This window comes from Prosopis cineraria, unplaced genomic scaffold, assembly GCF_029017545.1.
Source record: "Prosopis cineraria cultivar Desert tree isolate PC_DT_omini unplaced genomic scaffold, ASM2901754v1 PC2, whole genome shotgun sequence".
NCBI lineage: Eukaryota > Viridiplantae > Streptophyta > Magnoliopsida > Fabales > Fabaceae > Prosopis > Prosopis cineraria.
Genome location: NW_026555333.1, coordinates 37,557,784 through 37,581,390, shown reverse-complemented (window position 1 = coordinate 37,581,390; position 23,607 = coordinate 37,557,784). Strand labels below are relative to the sequence as shown.

At 34.3% G+C, this 23,607-nt stretch overlaps 1 protein-coding gene across 1 annotated transcript; it reads left to right on the top strand.

The window, feature by feature from the left end:
* Positions 1 to 5,677: 5,677 nt before the first annotated feature.
* LOC129303532 (protein SMAX1-LIKE 6-like) lies at positions 5,678 to 10,565 on the top strand. Its single transcript, XM_054942907.1, has 3 exons — positions 5,678 to 7,174; positions 8,095 to 8,335; positions 8,599 to 10,565. The coding sequence occupies exons 1-3, from the start codon at positions 5,982 to 5,984 to the stop codon at positions 10,369 to 10,371; spliced, it is 3,207 nt and encodes a 1,068-aa protein (XP_054798882.1). The 5' UTR covers positions 5,678 to 5,981; the 3' UTR covers positions 10,372 to 10,565.
* The last annotated feature ends 13,042 nt before the right edge of the window (positions 10,566 to 23,607 follow it).

Below are 23,607 nucleotides of genomic sequence, written 5' to 3'. Positions count from 1 at the left end.
ATAGCAAATCATGTTTTTGCTCTGTTAAAAGTGAACTACCAAAAGAGGAAATTAAAAGATAGAAACAGGACACAATTATTAGAGCCACGTCTTTCCTTTTTCTTTCCCATTTCTTATCATTTCACATTTTGTGTCAATTAAGTGACTGACGGGTACTCTAAGTTAAGTTAGAGAAGCTCTCCCAACATAAATTTTTCTACTAATAAAGCTTCAATGACAGTTATCTAAAAGAATAAATTAATAATGATTAGGTTTCTCATAAAATTTTCTCAGACATAAGTTGTAAATTTCAATTTAAATAATTGAAAATTTAAAGATTTTAATTGTAAGTGAGACATTTAAGTTCTAATTATAACTCTGAGTTTGTAATTGAAATTTTTGTTGATAACTGTTTAAATTGATGTTCTCAACTAATTTTTTTTTAAATTTTTGTTGAAGACTTAGCTATCATGGGAATTGGTAAAAAATATATATATATATGTACATGTGAGCTCAAACAAGAACCATTTCGAGGTCCTATTTGCAAACCTAGCCCTCATGTTATATAGGTTTAAATGAGCCAGCTTGACAAGCTCGACTCATTTTTCTGACTCTATTAATAGAAGAAAAGTAATCATAACTTAAATTAAAATAATCATGAATATTTATAATACTCGAATTTTAGTAAATAAAAAATTTACACAAGAAAAGTTATAATTGCTTATTCTATTTTAATCATTGTTAGAAAAAAAGTAGATATTATTTAAACTAAAGTAATCATTGGTGTTTACTTTTTTGGGGTCAAGATAATTAATTTTTTAAATTTTAAATTGAGAATATTTTAGTCATTTCATCAAAAATTATTAATTTCAAATAAAAGGCCTCTAAGGACTTAAGTAAAATTATGAACTTTCATGGAACTTCATTACCATTTACATATTTTAGATTGTTATTTTCCCAAACTCGAACGTGAAATAAAAATATTGGATTTTCTTGCCACTTAATCCGGCTATTTTCAGCTATGTGAACAATTGTTCATCAACTTGTCATACTTATCTTCATTTTGTTGTACAAAGATCACAACAATTTGCTGTGATTAGTCCTCACTTTCCACTAGCTTCATTAGTAAAGAGTCAACTGTGATTATCTAACCAAGAAAACATTTTACAAGTGTTATAACAATTGGATCAAATTGGATGGCTTGATCAGTTGGATTGGAAACCCATTTGGTTATAGCAAAAAAACTGCATAACTTGAGAACTAGTCAAAAATCGGTTAAAAACGAATCAAAACCTATAAAGCTAGTGGGGTAAACTAGTTGAACCAGTCTTGTTATTTTAAAAATTTTTAATTCTTTTTTTTAGTTTTAATTTATATTTATAAACTATAATATGTGTGTGTGTGTGTACACACATACTTTTTTATACCTAATAGCATTGATAAATAAAAAAAAATGAACAAATATGCAAGAAATATGTATATATTAGAGATAAATTATAAATTATGAAATAATTATATATATTTTGAATTAAAATGATGGAATATTGATGAATATTAATTTTTATTTTTATTATTTTTATATTTAAAAATTTATTTTTATTATACATAATTATTTCTTTTTATTTTAAGCATATATATATTTTTTAAATATATCAATTTATCAATCACTAGCCAAACCAAGGTTTAGACCACAGCTTGTTTATTGAACTGTGAACTAATATCTTGATCTATTCAATAACCCATCTAGTTTTCTAGACGTTGCATTTTTTAATTTTTGTGGCATGTTAGGTTTCTATATTGTTGGCTAACTACCTTCACCACCTAACTCACAAAAAAATTTATATTGTTTGTTCCATCTCTTGGTGTCTTGGAAGCATGAGATATTATTACCAGTAGCTCAAATTAATCTAAATAATCAAATCCTTATTGTATAAGATTGTTATTATCAATAGTGATCTCACAAGTAACTCAAGATGCCTTTGACATTTTTAGTTAATATAACTGTGTATTTTAAAACTCAAACTCAAAATTTTAGGACAAATTTATTCAACTTTCTTCACAAGTTAAACCTGAAGTCTGATAATTTTTTTAGATATGATTACGTTAGATTTAGGCATTGTTGAGATTAAATGAAGATGAATGTTTTAAAAGCATTTTCTATATATATATATATATATGAACTCAAACTCGAGACCTTTTACTTAAACAATTCTAATCATTTCCACTATAATAAATACATATGGTGTGGTCTTATAAATTTTATTATGATATATTAATATTTGATGAAAATTCATATTCTCATGTCATATGATATATCATCCTTATATAATATAAAAATTATAAGATGTTATATATTATTTATAAATAAGGAATAATCTAATGTATCTCAGATTTCATTACTTACAGGTTAATTTTTGCAGAGTGAAAACTGTTATATCAAGAGATTGTGTTTTAATGTTAACTTCGAGACCTAAACTTAGTGTTTCAAATCTAATTTCTATTAAATGTTTGTTTGGCTGTTTCTGCTGAACTGGTTTTATTTCTCAAATCTCGATTTTCCTATGTATTGCTTTTACTAAACTGAATTTTTTTAAACAATTAATTTTCTTAACATGATTTTGATATTTAAACATATAATATATATTATGCAGTAAAGAGTAGGACTATAGGATCTTTCATGGAGACACTCCCTCTAGTCTACGGTCTGCATTTATAAAAGGGATTTTATTATTTTTTTAATAATAGAGAATTTTTACTTTTTATTCTTGAAAAATATAAAAAGATTAAGTATAATATGATAAAGAGTATATGCAAAAAGCGTTTCTAATAAATCAGTACAAAAGTGAAATATTAAATTACTTTTACACTACCATTTTAATTATCTAACTAGTGTTTGCTCTTTATTATAATTTAATTAAAAATATCTTATATTAAAATAGAGGATCCAAGCTATGTTGAAATTCAACGTGATTGTGAACTGGAAGTGATCATTCTCCTCACAATAGAGCAGAATCTGTAGCACTTATTCCATGACGTCATCATTCATGAATTTGCTAATTTTTGTGAAAATTGGCATAGCTAATGATTTAGTTAGGATTTCGGAAAGCTTGTGATCTTAGTTCTGATTCATTGCATCTTCAATTATTGATCTCTTACCTCTTTTTTTTAATTATTGGAGGACCTGAATTTTGGAAGATAATTATTAGCTCCTTTTATTTGTTTTTTTCTTCTTGTAATTATTTTTATTTCATTTGTGATGTAAACAAATTAATTTTTTTTTATTTAGAGGAATAAGCACTAACAACATGAAGTTATAAAGTTATAATGCACCGACACTTCTTCATTCATGTTGTGCTTTGACATGAAGATGGAGAATCAATTATTAAAATTTTAAATTATCTAAATTCTTTTGTGACCAGAAAGAGTCACGCTTTATAAAACTACACCAATCTGTAATAGGAATTGATGGATGAGTAGGCTCCCCATTTCAATTTATGGAATGTGATATGGGCATCATGGGGATTAGTTTCATACTTAGCTTGGTTATTAGTGCATGTGAAGTCTAAATTGAGAGATGTGATTTTGATTTTGAGATGAAACTAGATAAGTAAGGAAGTCTTTTTCAAGAATGAATAATAACTTTGGAGAATGTAATTCAATGCAATCGTCTTTTTCAAAAATGAAAACACATTGGTAAATAGTTAGATAGGAAATTGATAATTACGTGCCTTATAAAAATAATAATAATAATTACAAATTTTAAATTATTAAAATTTAAATAATAGATCATGATTTTTATTTGTATTAAATTATTTTTTATTGATTAATTTAAGATGAATGATAGATTTTAGTAAATTTTCAACTAAAACTATAAATATTTTTAACTATCTTTTGTTGAGTTTTCAAGCAATGACAAAAAATTACAAGTGATTGTCATAAATTCTCAACTGACATTACAAATAATTTTAAATATATTTAGTAAAATTTTCAATTGATTTATTTATATATTGAAAGCAAAAAAATACAAGTAATTGGTTTGCAATTCATAATTGACTTGTAAATTCTTAACTTAGGTTATAAATAATTCCAAATATATTCACTTGATTTTTTAAATGATTTATCTGTATATTAACATTAAAAAATCAGATTCTCAACTAATTTTTTTATAAATTCTTAATTAATATTACAAATAATTCTAAGTATAGTTAATAGATTTTTCAACTGAGTATTTATTTTTTTAATTATAAGTAAGGTCCATAGTTTTTTTATTGAAATTTTAATAATTTAATATTTATAATTGTCGTTAATATTTTTACAATTAGTTGGATCTCTCCATGTATTCCATCTTTTCACACTTCGTAGCTTACTTATAAAAAGTTTATATGTTATTATATTGATATTGTTTTTTGTTTAGAAGATTGAAAATTAATTATTGAGATTTTGGATTATCCAGACTCTTCTTTGATTAGAAGAGCCGCACTTCGTAAAAATATACCAATCTTTGATAGGATTTGAAGGATGAGTATGCTCCCCTTTCACAGAATGTGATATGGGGTATGATGGGGATTAACTTCATACTTAGCCTCATTATTAGTGTATGTGAAGTCTATATTAAGAGATGTGATCTTGATTTGAGATGGAACTAGATAAGTAAGAAAGTCTTTTTCAAGAAAGAGTAAAAAGTTTGAAGAATGTAACTCAATGCACTTGTCTTTTTCGAAAATGAAAATACATTGGCACATAGTTAGATGGGAAAATGATAATTAGAGACCCTATAAAAATATTAATAATAATTACAAACATCAAATTATTAAAATCTTAATAACAAATTATGATCCTTATTTACAATAAATTACCTCTTATTGATTAATTTAAGATTCACAATGAACTTTAGTAAATTTTTAATTAATGTTACTAAAATTTTCAACTATTTTTGTTGATTTCCTAAATGATAGTAAAAATCACGAGTGATTGATTTATAATTCATAACTAATTTTCATAAATTTTTAACTAATATTAAAAATAATACAAAATGTATTTAGTAGAATTTTTAAGCAATTTATTTATATATTAAAAGCAAAAAAATTATTAATTGACTTGCAATTCATAATTAACTTTCGTAAATTCTCAATTAAGATTATAAATAATTTTAATTATATTCACTTAATTTTTTAAATGGTTTATCTGTATATTAATAATAAAAAAATAAAATTCTTAACTAACTTCCATAAATTCTTAATTAATATTATAAATAGTCTTAAGTGTAGTTAGTAGATTTTTTAACTGAATATTTATATTTTTTTAATTATAAATAAAGACCATAATTTTTATTAAAATTTTAATAATTTAAAGTTTGTTATTATTATTAATATTTTAACAGGGCCTTTAATTATCATTTTCCTTGGTTAGATCTCTCCATGCATTCCATCTTTTTGCACTCCGTAACTCACTCGTAAAAAGCTTACATGTTGTTAACTGACATTTTTTTTTTAAAAAAAAAAAATTACATGTCAATTGATTATAACACAAGTAATTCAATCACAGAAACTAGGCATAGGAGATTAGCGAGATGGAAAATCAAAAGCATGTGTTGTTCAATAGGAAAGGAGGGCCCTATATGCCCCCCACAACATCAAGCGGGTCCCACCAGAACAATCCAACCAGCATCTTAATCCACAGACATCGTCGTCTTCATCACTCTCTCTCACAAACTTTTCCTCTGCAGCTCCTTCCTCCTTCCTCGGGTTTGTTTTTCCTTTTGTTTTCCGTTTCACTTCTAAAAATAATATTAATAATACTTGAATAAATTATTCTCTCTTCGATCCATTTTCCTTTCAGTTTTTGCCCTTTTCTTCAATTTTTTATTTCTCACTGCAAAAAGTCCAAACTCTATAACCGCCTATAACAAACTCCATCTTATTTGTGTGTGTTTATATATAAAATAATAATAATAATACTCTCTGTGGAAAGTGTATATATAAAGTTATTTATGCTCGCCGGCGATGCCGACGCCGGTCAACGCAGCCAGGCAATGTTTGACGGAGGAAGCCGCGCGTGCTCTTGACGATGCGGTGGCAGTTGCTCGTCGCCGCAGCCACGCGCAGACCACCTCGCTTCACGTTGTCTCTGCTTTGCTCGCCTTGCCGTCGTCCAAGCTTCGGGAAGCTTGCACGCGCGCCGGGAGCTCCCCCTACTCGCCGCGTCTCCAGTTACGAGCTCTAGAGCTGTCCGTCGGCGTCTCCCTGGACCGGTTGCCTACTTCCAAAGCACTCGAGGAAGATCCTCCTGTGTCGAATTCTCTCATGGCGGCCATCAAACGGTCTCAAGCTAACCAGAGGAGGCATCCGGAGAGCTTCCATTTGTTTCAGATGCATATTCTGCAGAATCAACAGCAGCCAACGGCCTCACTCTTGAAAGTCGAACTCAAGCACTTTGTCTTGTCAATTCTCGATGACCCAATTGTGAGTAGGGTTTTTGGCGAAGCGGGTTTTCGGAGCTGTGATATCAAGCTCTCGTTGCTTCAACCGCCGGTGACACAGACTTCTCGGTTTCCCTGGAGCCGGTGCCCGCCCATTTTCTCATGCAATTTGCCTGGTTCCGAATCGGGTTCGCCCAGTTTCAAGTTTCCTTTCGTGGGAAATTCTGGATACGAAGGCGTGGATGAGAATTGTAGAAGAATTGGGGAGGTTCTTGTTAGAAAGACGAGAAGAAACCCCTTGTTGATGGGCATTTACGCGAAAAGTGCTCTTCGGAGTTTTACAGAATCGGTACAGAAAAGTCGAGAGGGAGTGTTGCCAGCTCAAATAGCTGGGTTGAATGTAGTCAGCATTGAGAAGGATATTTCTGAGATTCTTGATGAAGGTGGCAGTGAAGAGAAGATGGGTTTGAAATTTAAGGAATTGAGTCGCTCATTGGAGCAATACTCTGGTCCAGGTATCGCCGTGAACTTCGGAGAGCTTGACGTGTTCGTGCGCGAGGGCGTGCCTCATGGTGCTGCTAGCTTTGTTGTTTCACAATTGACAAGCTTATTGGGCGTTCATGGTGAGAAAATTTGGGTGGTGGGAATAGCTGGAACCTCAGATGTATATTCTAAGTTTGTAGCTCTGTTTCCAACTATAGAAAAGGATTGGGATCTACATCTACTAACTATCACATCTGCCACCCCTTCAATGGAAGGACTCTACCCTAAGTCCAGGTGAGTGTTCTATTTCTGCTCCGTTTAATTGTGTTTTTCGTTTCACTGTTCCTCATCGGGTTGGAATGAAGTAATGTGTAGAATCTAGAGCTTTACACGTTGCTGACATGATATATCATGTGTCATTGGAAAGGCAGTGGTGATTAGGAGTGTAAGATGGACTTTTTTGTCGAGAAAGTGTTGACATATACCCAGGTCATGGGTAAATAAATGATCAGATGAAATATTTAATGACTCTAACTGGCCTCTATTGCTGAGTACTTTCACTTATTTTGTCACTGGTTTTTAGGATCCAAATGCCATTTTTTTTTTTTTGGTAGTTGGCTTCTCTTTCTTGTCCTTCTTTTGGCCTGTTTCTGTGTATGTTCATTTGCATTTAGGTTAGTACTTTTTGTAGGGTTGCTTGCTTAAAGTGAAAACAGAAAAGGAAAATTTCTTTGTTTCCTTTTTTGATTCTTCTATATATTTGATTAAATCTCCCTTCTTTTTTACTAACTCTTCAACCTTCTCCCCTTAAGCTCTATGAAACCTCTATTTTATCCTTACCTATACGAGGAACTTGTTGCAGTGAAGTTTTAGTTTAAGATTTATATAGTGTCAAACGAGGGGCGAGCAATTTACCTGTATGATTTATACCCTTTGAGTGCATTAGCCATACGAAACAAGAAACAGTTACATTTCTATTATCTGTTGGCGCATATAATGCCACTTTAAGAGATATATTACAAAGCCTAAGAAGCTTTTATTTCGTATAGATGCTGTACTTTCTCCTGACTCTTGTTTTAAACTGGTTAGCCTGAATAGTAGTCTGTTATAAAATATTAGCTATAATTACTTCATTCTTTCTTTGTGATTGCTTTAGCTTCCGAGTGTTCTTATGCCCTTTGGGTCTCACAGTTCATGCTCATGATAACTTACAGCTTGATGGGGTCCTTTGTTCCTTTTGGTGGGTTCTTCTCTTCACCTTCTGAATTAAAAAATCCGCTAAGCTGTACAAATCAAAGTTTTATGCGATGTCACTCCTGCAATCAAAAGTATGAACAAGAAGTCGCTGATATTCTAAAAGTAAGTCCGGCAACTTTGGCATCTGGTTACCCCACAAATTTCCCTTGGTCACAAAAGGCTAGTGTGGAGACAGATCAAGGATTGGATGTGGCAAAGGTGTGTTATGATCGCTAAATTTTAGATTCTTGTACAATGCATGTAAAATTCTGAATTCACTCATTGTTACCCATATGAGAAAGACTCAAAGAATGATTACTCAGTGGTGGATCCATGGTGGGCCAAATTGCTGTATTAACGGCTAACCCGCAAAATTATCTTTGGGTCATCCTCTGTAATTGCATTTTGTATCAGTTGACATGCTGTATTTGATTCAATCATAATTGCATTTATACAAGGTTGAACTTCATCATCTATTGCAGAGTAATGAAGAAAATCCAGGTTTGAGTGCCAAGATCTTCGGGTTGCAAAAGAAATGGAGTGACTTTTGTGAAAGACTTCATCAAACCCAGTCAATACCTGAATTTGGTACTTCCCAAACAATGTCCAAAGTACCAGTCCTTGGGGGCTTTCCATTCAGTTCAAGTTTAAAAGAAAGTAGCAGCAAGCTTCCATCTTTTAATGAAAGTCAACATTCTCATGATGTTAATGTTCGTAGTTCACCTGACCAGGCAGCAAAAGTTTCAAAGATTCGGCATACTGATAAGCTGAGTCCCTGGATTAACCCTTCCTCTATGGCCAATACTGTGCTTGAGGGCAGATCATCTTCTTCCTTTACTTCCGTGACCACAGATCTGGGATTGGGGACAATATATGCATCGGCTGCTCAGGAGCCAAATTCCCGGGAACTTCAAAATCATAAAGAGCGCCTTCAGCTTTTGGATGATAATAATTTACACCAAAATGCTGGTCCCAGTTTGGAAGGGAAGTTTAAATCAGTAGATTTCAAGTCTCTTAGTCAAGTTCTCACTGAGACGGTTGGTTGGCAAGAAGAGGCCATATCTGCTATCATTCAAACCTTGTCCCTTTGTAACTCTCGTGGAGGAAAGCATCATGGCCAGCGTGTTAGAACAGACATTTGGTTTGCTTTCCTCGGACCTGATAGAGTGGGAAAGAAGAAAATTGCTTCAATACTTGCGAAGACAATATTTGGAAACACAGGAAGTCTGATCTCTTTGGATTTGAATTCCCAGGACAAGGCTTACTCACTAGACTCAATATTTGAAAGCCAGAATTCAAATCATTACGACATCAGGAGGAAAACAGACGTGGGCTTTATTGCTGGGGAGTTGAGTAAGAAACCCCACGCAGTTGTGTTTCTTGAAAATGTAGATAAAGCTGATATTTTGGTGCAGAATAGTTTGTTTCAGGCACTAAGAACTGGTAAATTTCCAGACTCGCATGGGAGGGAAATCAGCATTCATAACGCAATCTTTATTGTGAACTCAACTGTCTCTAAATGTAATGGCACTTCCCTTTCGGAGAAGGAGCCTACAATGTTTCCTGAGGAAAGAATCGTTGAAGCCAAAAGATTTCAAATGCAATTACTATTGAGAGAAATTTCTGTGGATGCCCCAGGGATCTGTGGCCCAAATGTTATTGTTACACCAAGCAAAGGGTCCTCTAAACAGACATTTCTGAACAAAAGAAAACAGGTCGAAATCAGTGACAACAAAGAGTGGGGCACAACAAGCAAGATACAGAAACAAGTCCAAGATGCATCAAGATCCTATTTGGATCTAAATATGCCTGTAGAGGAGTTTGAAGATGACATGGATCACAATGACAGTGTGGGTGAATCCAAAATTGAAGGCTCTCAATCTCAAGCCTGGTTGAATGATTTCTGTGATCAAACTGATGAAAAAGTGGTTTTCAAGCCACTAAATTTTGATGTGCTTGCCGAGAAAATAATGCAAAGCATCAGCACACAGTTTGAGAGGACATTCGGATCACAGTTTCTGCTGGAAATTGAGTATGAAGTGATGACACAAATGCTTGCAGCTGCTTGGTTATCAGACAAGGAAAATGCAGTGGAGGATTGGATTGAACATGTGCTTGGCAAAAGCTTCAATGAAGGCAAGCACAAATATCGCCCTTCAACAAAGTCTGCTATGAAACTAGTTTCCTGTGAAGGCATTCTTGTGGAAGAGCAAGTTCCTGGAGTGTGCCTTCCAGCTAGAATTAACTTCAACTAAAAATTTTTGGTCACTATGTATTATAGTAATTACTAGTTACATGTAAAATGTAGCTCTTAGTATATATATAGCATTTTGCAGGTGGGTAGCCTTGATTGGCTAATTGATTCACAGATTTTGTTTTGGGATAATAAATTTGTGTTGTAATTCCTAAGATAAATGAATGGGTAATCTTCCCAACAGTTCCATAGTCAGGGGCCTATTATTCTGTAGTTTCAACTTCTATATGATGGCATGACTTCCCCCACAAATGTCAGAAATAAATGCTCTAAGAGTGAAAGAGACACATGTTAAGACAACATTAAAGATTTTGTCCCTCTTTTCCCCTCACTCTAGAAAATTGAGATGACATTGACACCGTTAAATTTTACTGCAAGGTTGAAGGAAATGTCGTACGTGGATAGGATATTGAATCAGCGGTTGAACTGGCTTCAATTGAAACGATACTTTTTAAAATAATACATGTAAAAAAAAAAAAACTTAGACGGTAAAAAAACAATACATATTTTTAAAGTATTTTTTTAAAAAATTTTTTTACATGTTAATGGACATATGGCCGGTTCTCAATCTGACGGGTTGAATTGGCTATTTTGATTCAATCCTAGCTACACAAATTAAATAAATCATTAAATTAAAATTAAATTTTGTTGGTTAATCACTTAAACATCCTTCGTTTAAAAAAAAAAAAATCTAGGACAATCACACTTAAGACCTTCAAAATCAAAATAATTATGTTGCAAGCTCTTTCAATTTTGAAAAAAATTGTTTAGGCAATAATGACAATAATGCCCTTTTGTTTTTAAGTATATGTTCACATATTTACAACCAAACACTCACTTATTTACAAGTAAAAATTCACATATTCACAACATGTTCACACATTGGCCAGCATTGATTCACATATTCATAACTACAACTTTATATATTTATAATTATATATATTCACACACTCACAAATTCAATTTCATAATTAGCAAATATGTAAACATGTTATTGTGAATACGTGAATCCATACTTATAAATTAGTAAACGTTTGGTAATAGATATGCCAACATACACTTGTGGTATGGACATTGTATCATTTCAGCGAAAAGCTTATTTGCAGAGTTGACACTTGAGGCTAGACTGTTATTTTGATCTATAGTGTAATTATTTTACTCCAGAGAACTCTGAGTGCCATTCCCCAAAAAGCACTACAACCCTGTCGCCAGCATTGGGCTCACTAGTAGTGACAACCACTTAAATCATCCAAATGTTACAGAAATCGTCCAAAATGGTCAAGGTGGGATTTTTGAACCTACCACCTTTGGTTCACAACAAAAGTTATAAACTCAAAGAAACTAATACTTGTTGATTTTACGATAAAATATTACACACACACACACACAATAAGTTTAGTGCCGAAACCAATAAGTGTAGTTACATTTAATTAAGTAACATTTAATCAATTTACCCAGTGAAACTTCTTAATAAGGTCCAACATGCAGAAGGTTCAATATTTTGCTTTTGTGAAAATAAACAATGTTCTCTTAACCCAAAATAAAAACAAAAATAAAATAAAATAAAATAAAATAGAAAAGGGGGGTAGAGTTGCAGTCTAGCTGTGAAGAACCAATAGAAATGTTTTTTTGTGCAACAGCAGATGACGTTGGACCAACGTCCTAAGTCCTAACAAGACAAAAGAACGGTTGCCGGAGAACCACGTCATCACAAAAAATGCGACATGAGAAATATAAAAGGGAAAATTTCATTACTCGATCAGGGATATGATATTATTTCACGTAAGTCCCAAAGGATTTCCAAATTACACTGCAGAACCAAAATATTAAATTGAAATTATATTTTGTAGAGCGATGACTAAATACCTTTTAATTATTATTTTTTCTAAAAAAACATCCATCCACTATTGCTAGAACTTCATCAGCCGGGCCACTACTAGCAGAATAATTCCTTAAAAGTGACCAAGGAAGTTTGAACTTATAATCCATTAATTTACCAAAAACAATATAACCACCAGGCTATTTATAGCCTTTAATTATATGATACAAAAAATTATATATAAAATAAATGAAGTCTTCAAACCGAAACCAGGGTGAACATGTTATTTTAGTAATGTTATTTGTTAATGCAATAAAAAAAACTTGTTACAATATATTTTGCATATTTATTTGTTAAAATCATAACTTAATTTATTGTTTTAAAGAAAAATTAATCCTTTAATCTTTAAAGTTTTGACTCACTTACAACTTAATTTCTCGAGTATAACTTGGTACAAAATCCTTTAGCTTTTCATCATTTATAATTTTATCTTTATCGTCCATAACTCATTATGAGTTAGCACCAAGTCATCCTACATGGCAAAAATATCAATAATACCATTAAAAGAATACATATAGAAAAAAAAATTGGACTATGAAAAAAATAACATGTTCTTTAAAGTATTTTATGAAAAAAAATGTTTTCACATGTTAATGGATATGTGGCCAATTCTTGATCTGACTGGTTGAATTGGCTAGTTTGATTCAGTTCTAACTATACAAATTAAATAAATGATTAAATTGAAATTAAATTTATTGCTCAATTGCAAAAATAACCTTCGGTTAAAAAAAATCTAGGGACAATTGTACTTAGAGTCCTTAGAAGCAAAATAAATATATTGTAGGCCCTTTCAATTCTTAAAAATTGTCTCAACCCAATGACCCTCTTTGCAAATAAAATTTTCATTGAAAAGACAAGAATGCTCCTTGTTTTTTAAGTATATGTTCATATATTTATAACCAGACACTCACTTATTTGCATGTTAATATGTGAACATGTGAGTTTGTGAATCTAGGCTAACGAATATGTGAACATGTTGTCATAAATATATGAACAAATACTTGTGAATTAGTAAATGCTTGATAGTAAATGTGCGAACATATACTTGTAACAGGGGTATTATTGTCTTTTTAGCTAAAAATTTATTTGTAGAGATGGCCCTTGGGCCTAGATAATTTTTTCAAAATAAAAAGGATTTGTAGTGTAATTATTTCATAGGACTCTAAGTATGAACTCTATGGCTAGGAACATGCAAAAGGTTCAACACTTTGTGTAAAAGGTGTCCTAAATTAAGACTTAATCATCAGACCAACTATAGTAAATCAAGAACTAACCCAAAAGGATTATCCTATAAGAGATTAATCTAAATAAATTCTTAACATTTATTTTCACAAATGATTCAATATAAAGGGATCCTAAATTTTTAAAATATTTCAAGAACTCATATCATTCAATTAAACATATGCGAAGCATGATAAAGGAATACATCAACATGGAAGAAAAGCTTTCCCCTTTATTTTCTCTCTATGCCTTACTCCACAATACATATATATATTTACAACATAACACTTGACCACTCAAACCCTTCCATAACTAATAGCGGGGGGCCAAGGTTTCAATCACATTTATCATAATGACTATTACCTAATTATCATACTCTATATATTATCTATTCATCAATAGCCCATCATATGCATGAATTTCTCTTTTCATTCATATATAATTAATATCAACTGCTCACCCTTGGACATAAAAAATACAAGGAAAGACCATAACACCATTCAAGTTCTCAAATTAAACAAATATTAACTATTTCCACTTGCACAAAATATTTTGGCCCGTTAATATAGCATAAGCATCAAACCACATCCCCCAGGGCCCAAAATATATTTTCACCCAACACAAAACCCATAATACAAGTAGATCAAGAGTATATTATCTTAGTTGGCAATATCATAAATTAAATACACATATCAAAATAAAAAGAAAAAGGCCTACAGAAGTGATTACTATCACTTGGCCTAATGCTCCTTTCCTTTGTTCTTTTGAGATGAGCTAGCTCTTGTAATATGTTAAAAGAGAGGGGTGAGTACAACTACTCGGTAACCAATGTACATTTAAGTTATACAAATGCATGATAATTAATTACGAATGCAAGTGGCTAATAAATTTATCAAGGTGACCATGTAAACAATCACATTAATAACATGTTAATCACATTACCATTTAACTCATGTGAATAATCTCAAGAGTAAAGTCGAGTACAAAGTTTGCACAAATGGCCACATATACATTATTCACATAATTACTACATGTTTTCATTTCCACAATTATAATCATATCCTTAACATAGCCATCAATCATTCAAATGGAATGATAATAATAATATGCATGATCAATCTTTCCTTTATATCCCCCCTTATTTCCTCTAACATGAAATCTATGGGCTAACAACTAGAAGGGATCGTCTATGTGGTGAGACTACCCAAGGCCTTAATCATATCGTGAGGGGCTACTGGGTCAGGGTTACCTTACTCACTCATGAACACGGTTTTCCCCAAATCACACACTATGCGGTGTCATACCCAAAACTAACTCTATCCAAAACTCCAGATAGGCCAGCAGGGTCAAGTCCCTTAATAGGAACAATGTTACAATACCTTACATGGTAAGTAGCGGCTATAAACCCTAGGATTATTGGTTAATAGTCAAGTACCATATGGATTTTGTATAACCACTAACTCCTTCACTAAGGCAAACTCCTGCCATATGATAATGCTCATGAGAAAATGTATTTCAAAAACTCATATATATAATTCATAATTTTCCCACATGCTCATCAACTTTCTTGCTCAATAAACATCAAGAATCATCATATTTCAATCATGTCTCTTGTATCAATTTTTATATTATCACATAAAACCATATTAGCATCATATAAAACTCAACATGCTCATACAATTCATCATTATGCATAATCCACAACTTATAACCATGAGTGTACACATCATCATCAACCATCAATCTCATTACTCACACCAAGTCACAATTAACTTGGTCACAAGTCATAGAGTCTCAACAAAGCCACGTGCATTACAAACAACCATTTCAAAATTTAGACACACACACACACACACACACATATTCTTTTATTTCACCAACATAATTAATTAAGTAACATACAAATGTATAAAATAAATTTTCCTCAGTTACCTTAACCTTTGAGAGGTTCAAGGTTACCCTTAAGTTACAATACTTCTAAAACTTTCTAAGGCTTGAATGGTGTTAAAAGGAAATTAATTTACAATTGATCATATCCCAATGTGTCAATAATATTATTAACACAATTTTCACTCATACTCTAACACCTAAGTATTTATTTTATTTTATTTCATTTTTTTAAGACCTTAGTCTTAGCCTCTTGAGTTCTAAAATTTAATTTCATGTATTTAAACCTATATACTTGGTTCAATAGTCTCCTTCACAATAATTTCATTCAAATAATTTTCTAATATCAAAATTTCCCTTTTTATTCCAAAAATTCGTACATAAAAATACTCAAAAATTGCAAACTTAATTTCAAGCCTAGAATCATTATTCTATTGTCATAATAATTTATTTCTCATCTCAAATAATCATCTAAATATCAACAAATCAATTTATATTTTTAAATTTAACCAAAAATCTACCTATAGGGATCTAGGGATAAACTCAAATGCCTCAGATTCCAATTCTATCAACAAAATAATACTCTAGAATATTTATTACACTACCAATAACCTTAATAACCAGATTTACTTATCAAAAATTCATCCCTCTTTCAAACCCTAGATTTTTTAAAATCTCAGAATCTATAGTCTCAAGGAAAAAAACGACCAAGAAAATATTTAGAACACTTACCTAGTCTTAGAATACTTAAAATCTCATCTAAGATATTCTGTTATGGAGCTTCACCTTCTAAATCAGCTCCAGTTGTGATGTGGCTTGCTCTCTTGCTTGATCGCTCTCTGTGCGCGGACGCTGAACGAAAAGGAAGATGAAAGAAATGAAAAGCCAAAAAGGCTTTGTTGGCTTTTAAAAATTGTATGGGTCCCATGCTAATTCACACCTCTCTTTTTTTTTTTGATAAGAAATAGACGAGCCTAAAATCTAGACTCATTTACAGTACAAGTGCTATCCATGCAACGTCTAAGACTTTCTGTGGGAAAGCTAAGAATGTGCAACCCAGGCCACACATCAAGAGCTTGTTTCGCTAGATGATCTGCAGCAATATTTGCATCACGAGAAATTTGACAGATTCTAATCTCCCATGCTCGACGGATCATGCTTTGAATTTCCATAATTATATGACAGTCAGGATGTATAGAATAGTTGGTAACCTCTGTCAATGATATGGCTTCTATTGAATCAGATTCCACTACGATTTTCCTAACTCCAACATCCCAAGCAATCTTTAAGCCTATTAAAATAGCCCACAGCTCTGCTGATAAGTGGTCACCTTCATCTAAATGTAAGCTAAACCCTGTGATAAATTGCCCAGCTGAGTTCCTTAGCAGACCACCACACCCACGAGTCTGTTGCATCATCGAGAAAGCGCCATCAACACAGAGTGACACCCAACTTGTCTCTGGAGGTTTCCATCGTACGTCACAATTCTGAATCCCATTTCCGTGCCAATTAATAGAACTTGTCTTTGTTTGAACCCTCTCCAAACAGCTCATCATGTCCTTCGCCTGGGCAATAATACATTCATTAAAGCAACTTTTCCCCTCAAATATCCGTTCATTCCTTCTTTTCCAGATATTCCAGCATAGAACCATGAATAATCCATTGTTCATTTGAAACTCTAGTTTTTTACCCTGTTTCAAGTTCCAGCTAATCCAATCATCTATTGTTCGCAGATTAAAGAAATCTCGTTGATATTTAGTGTTGATCACAGACCCCTATAGCTGTCCTGTATCTGTGCAATCTCGAAGGACATGCAAACTACTTTCAACTGTGCCATTGCACCACGAGCAAATATTATCCGCACTCATACTTCTCCTGAATCTCTCCTCGTTTGTGAGTAATCTGTTTTGGGAAGCTAACCACATGAAGGTCTTGGATCTATGAGGTGCCGTGACCTTCCACAACTTCTTCCATTTATCATTCTCGCTTCCCCTGGATCTAGAAAGAAGATTGTAGGTTGATTTTATAGCAAAGGAGCCACTTCGGTCCCATTTCCAATGCACAGAGGTGTTATTGTTGAACCACTGTAGCCTGTCTTTGACGTGAACCCAGGTATCTTTAATGCCTTTCTAAAGGTTAGATCCAAGTTTCTTTGTCTTAATCTTAGGGATAATATCACTCCCACACTTGTACTTTTCACGGATAACTCGCACCCATAAGTCTTCACTCTTCTTAATTAAGCCCCAACCGATCTTCATAGCATAAGCTTGGTTCTGGATAGACGCTCGTCGAAGACCTAGCCCTCCTTCTTGTTTTAGTCTACAAATATGTTTTCCTTGAGCTCTCTGTGTGGCCCCATAAAAAGTCATGGTTGGACTTGTCAAGCGTTTCAAGAGTACTAGCGGGAAGATTACATGTTTGCATAACATATCCAGGGATAGCGTTCGTGACTGAAGCTATTAGTGTCGCACGCCCAACTAGGGAGTGAGTAGATGCTTTCCAGTTAGATAGATGCTTTTTCACTTTATCTACAGTGTCTTTGAATGTGTTTTTGTCCACCCTTTTATGTAGAAGAGGCACACCCAGATAGCGACCAAGGTCACCAGTCCTACTAAAACTGAGTTTAGTGCTGATTTCTTCACGTCGAACATGATGCACATTTTTAGAGAAAAACATCTTAGTTTTCATAGCATTGATTTTCATTCCAAAGCTAGCACAAAACTTCCCCAAATACTCGTGTATAACATCAGCTTGTTGGGTGGAAGCTTCTGCAAAAATAATGATATCATCAGCGAAACACAGATGCGACAAGGGAGGTCCAGTTTTGCCTAATTTGATAGGCTTCTATATTCCCTCCTCCATTTTTTCTAGAATCAGGTAGCCTAATTTCTCAAATATGAAACTCTAGTTTTTTACCCTGTTTCAAGTTCCAGCTAATCCAATCATCTATTGTTCGCAGATTAAAGAAATCTCGTTGATATTTAGTGTTGATCACAGACCCCTATAGCTGTCCTGTATCTGTGCAATCTCGAAGGACATGCAAACTACTTTCAACTGTGCCATTGCACCACGAGCAAATATTATCCGCACTCATACTTCTCCTGAATCTCTCCTCGTTTGTGAGTAATCTGTTTTGGGAAGCTAACCACATGAAGGTCTTGCATCTATGAGGTGCCGTGACCTTCCACAACTTCTTCCATTTATCATTCTCGCTTCCCCTGGATCTAGAAAGAAGATTGTAGGTTGATTTTATAGCAAAGGAGCCACTTCGGTCCCATTTCCAATGCACAGAGGTGTTATTGTTGAACCACTGTAGCCTGTCTTTGACGTGAACCCAGGTATCTTTAATGCCTTTCTAAAGGTTAGATCCAAGTTTCTTTGTCTTAATCTTAGGGATAATATCACTCCCACACTTGTACTTTTCACGGATAACTCGCACCCATAAGTCTTCACTCTTCTTAATTAAGCCCCAACCGATCTTCATAGCATAAGCTTGGTTCTGGATAGACGCTCGTCGAAGACCTAGCCCTCCTTCTTGTTTTAGTCTACAAATATGTTTTCCTTGAGCTCTCTGTGTGGCCCCATAAAAAGTCATGGTTGGACTTGTCAAGCGTTTCAAGAGTACTAGCGGGAAGATTATATGTTTGCATAACATATCCAGGGATAGTGTTCGTGACTGAAGCTATTAGTGTCGCACGCCCAACTAGGGAGTGAGTAGATGCTTTCCAGTTAGATAGATGCTTTTTCACTTTATCTACAGTGTCTTTGAATGTGTTTTTGTCCACCCTTTTATGTAGAAGAGGCACACCCAGATAGCGACCAAGGTCACCAGTCCTACTAAAACTGAGTTTAGTGCTGATTTCTTCACGTCGAACATGATGCACATTTTTAGAGAAAAACATCTTAGTTTTCATAGCATTGATTTTCATTCCAAAGCTAGCACAAAACTTCCCCAAATACTCGTGTATAACATCAGCTTGTTGGGTGGAAGCTTCTGTAAAAATAATGATATCATCAGCGAAACACAGATGCGACAAGGGAGGTCCAGTTTTGCCTAATTTGATAGGCTTCTATATTCCCTCCTCCATTTTTTCTAGAATCAGGTAGCCTAATTTCTCAAGGCAGATCACATATAGGTACGGTGATAGTGGGTCCCCTTGACGAATCCCCCTTGTAGGCTTAAAGATGTCCACTTTGTTTCCATTCCAGATCAGTTGCATGGATGCCGATGTAACACAATTCATAATGATAGCCTTTATATGCTCTGGAAATTGAAGTTTATCCAGACATTGGTCTAAGAAACCCCAGTTTACTCGATCATATGCTTTTTCAAGATCAATTATGATTGCCATAAACCCGCGCTTCCCTCGCATATTCCTCATAGAATGGATAACTTCTTGGACCACGATAATGTTGTCTGAACTATGTCGTCCTGGAACAAAACTACATTGATAAGGAGAAATGATGTTAGGGAGAAGAGGCTTCAGCCGCGTTGTGATAATCTTCATAATAACCTTAAACACCGCATTGCATAGACTAATAGGCCTAAGATCTTTCAGGCTCTCTGGTGGATATTTCTTAGGAATAAGAACAATCAAAGTAGAATTGATTGTGCTGATAGCTTGTGGGTTGAGGAACAACGATTTCACAAACTGCATCACATAGGTACCCATATGCTTCCACTAACTCTGAAAGAAGATTTCTCCTAAACCATCTGGTCCTGGAGCCTTCAAAGCTCCCATACTATTAATAGCATCTTTGACTTCAAGATCATTTTACTCCTTGCCAAGGTCAGCTAGGAAATCATTACTAATAGAGGGGAACTTTCTATAACATTTGAGCCTTGGTCTCCTATCATCTTCTTCTGTGAAGAGTTTAGATAGGAATTTCGTAGCCATCACTTTGATTTGGTCTTCATCATAAACCCATTCTCCTTCATTATCATGGATAGCATGCACTCGATTAGCTTTGCATCTCCCATTAGCAACACTATGAAAATAATGGGTATTCTTGTCACCGTGAAGAATCCAGTTAACTTTGGCTTTTTGAGCCCAAATAATGTATTCATGAAGCATCACCTCTTCTAACTCAAACCAAAGTTGACATTAGAGTTTGTCAAGATGCTCTGATTTTTGACTATTAGTAAGGGCTTGTGTGATACCATCCAAGCGGCAAATTAGCTTTCGTTTGTGGGTCTCGGTATGGCCAAACACTTCTCTGTTCCACTTTATACAGTTAGTACTGAATGATTTGACTTGAGTTACCCAATCACAATGATTCTTCCATGCATTTGTAATGAAATCTTCAAAACCATCATGGAGGACCCAGGCAGCAATGAACTGAAATGGTCTATGACAGCTAGTTTTGTCTTTACGATCTAATTGGATCAAGAGTGGCCTGTGATCAGACTTAAACCAAGGGAGGTGTGTAACCGTGGCATTTGAAAAAAATTCTAGCCAGCTATCGTTAGCAAGAGCACGATCAATACGACTCTCAACATTATTCCATTTCCAAGTGAAGTCCAAAGAAGCCTACATCATTGAGTTTAGCTTTTTCAAACCATGTTTAAAAGTCTCGATCCACTCTAGTTTCATGCCTGGCCATTGTTTGTCTCTCATCATGAAATAAAGTGGCGTTAAAATCTCCAACCACACTCCATGCTCCTCTGATAGTCGCACTAATCTGACGTAACTCATGCCATAAGCAGCGTCTCATATTTATGTTTGGACTAGCGTATACTATCGTAAGCCACCACTTCTCTTTCTTATGATTCTCAACAGTTAAATGAATAAATTGAGTCCTTTTCTCAATGATAGAAACCTGAACTACATTTGCATCCCAAAGCACCTAGATTCCTCTATTGTACCCAGTCGCATCAATCCAGTTAAGCTCATTAAAGCCTAGCTTCTTTGCAATCCTTTTAGCCTTGTCGCCACTGCATCAAGTTTCAAGCAAAGCTAAGAGATTAATCTGATAATTTTGCTTCATTTCATGGATAAGATTAGGAAACGTTTTTGAGCACGTCCCTCACAAATTCCAGACGACGTAATTCATGAGAAAATTATTGATTGTTGGAGTCACGCGACTCCATATTAGCATCCATATCCTCATTCTAATAGCTAGTTCCTTCATCATTTCGAATTTCCAATGCCTCAACACAGTTTTCAGAAAAATGCTCAATTTGGTCAACCCCCATGTTCACTTCCTCAGCTCCTTGTATGATACCAGTATCTTGGCCTTGGTCTCTATTAGGCCAAGATTATTTCGTTCATATGTTATTAACGGGCCGGGCCCACTCTTAAAAATAGCAAAGGAATTCCTTGTAGCAATCTTTAATGTGTCCAATCCAGCAGAATTATCCAGATTATTGTTTCTTCCTCTTTTACCCATAAATGGAGGCACATTCTCTTTCCCACGTGATTTGCTTTTAGCCTTTCCCTTCCTTTTATCTCTTACACGGGCCCACTCCTCATTATTATTATTTACACTTAAATTCCCATGATTCCTTTTTTGACTTCCCGTGAACTCCTCAATTATAGCCTTTTTCTTTTTCTCTTCCATCCCACCATCAATATCCTTCAATAACCTAGATTTTCCTCCCATAATTTTTCTATCAGAGATGATATTGCGCCTAAAATCTCTACCAAATCCATATCCCTGAAATTGGCACTTAATTAGCATCTCAGGCCCGTAACCGTTAGCCATCATCGGCAACTTTGTCTTCTCAACCGGAATATCCTTCTCCGCCATCAGAACCTCCTTCTTCACCGTCGAATTCTCTATAGCCACCTCCTGCTTGCCTGTATTAGGATCTGTGATATCTACGCATTCACCATTCCCAGTGTTTTTGTCATTCCTCATCATATCCAGATTGGGTTGTCTTTCCTTCTTGTGCAGCTCGCACTTTTCAGATGCATGACCGTACATTCCACAGCAAAAACACACCAGATGTAACCCTTCATAAACAATTTTAAGATCCTCTCCGAAAGCCGTGAAGAATGGAAGAAGCTGTTCCCCAAGGTCAAGTTCCACGCATATACGAACAAAACCTCCCTTGTCATAAATAGATGTAGACCTGTCAATCTTCAGGGTTCTGCCGATCATGTTCCCAATGCGTCGAAGTGATTCAACACTATAGAATTCCACTGGCAGGTCTGGAATGCGTATCCATACTGCAATTTTACGTGTTTTATCAACCTTTTAGGGGTTAAAGTTGGGTCTCCATCTTTGAACCAATAAGTAGTGATCATCTATCATCTATGGCCCCTCCTAATAAGCAAAATCAAGATCCTCTCGACTTGTAAATGAGACTATATAGTACCCGTTGCTAAGCCCCATTACTTTGATGGGCTCCTGTGTCCTCCACATCCTAGGTAACCATCCCCGTAGTCTAGCCGTCAAAATCTCATGGCCTAGAAGTTTCATAATGAGCGAGTTCATCCATGATCTGCACCATGCTTCATATTCCTCGAGTGTGAAATATAAGACAGGCCATTTTGATTCCTTCATCCCCCCCACCTATCTCTTCATCCTCTGAGTTTTTTTTTTCTGCTATCAGCCAAACTAGCGTTCATAATCTCAAAGTAATTCTTCCATTCGTGCATGATGTCTTCATTTGCATGATTCTGAGATAAAAAGCTTGAAGAATTTACACTCATAAGAGATTCCTTATATGATAAACGTCCTCTTGTTGGTGGCTTGCTCCGACCCACGTCGGACTTTTGCCTCCCTCCAGCTTGGAAAACAAAGTTTTCTTTCCCCCGTCCCTCCTTGCCTATATTCTTCCCCTCACCCCCACCATCTAGGGGTCGTCCTTCAGCACCACCTCCACCGTCAAGCACTCCTTTCCCCTTTGGCTCCTTTACGCTCATTGTTTAATTCACACCTCTCTCTCTTTCTTTTGTCTTCTTCAATGCACACACGTGAACAAAATTCATCTGCCTCCTTTTTCTCTTTTTTTTTGTTGCATTATTTACACCTCAACACCCAAAGCAAAAATTACTTCCCTCTCCCCTCTTCAATTTTCAATTTTCTTTTATGTTCCTTTTCCTTCTTCTTTCTTTCTTCTTTTTTTTTAATAATATTATCATTACTATTTCTATTTACTATAAAATCATAACATAGAATTTTAATCTAAATTAAATTCAATAATAATCTTCTAACTAAAATTATTTATATCTAAATATTCCTCCAAAATTACTCATTTGCTTTAAATTAACTTAATTAACCTTAGGTTAATTTTTGGGATGT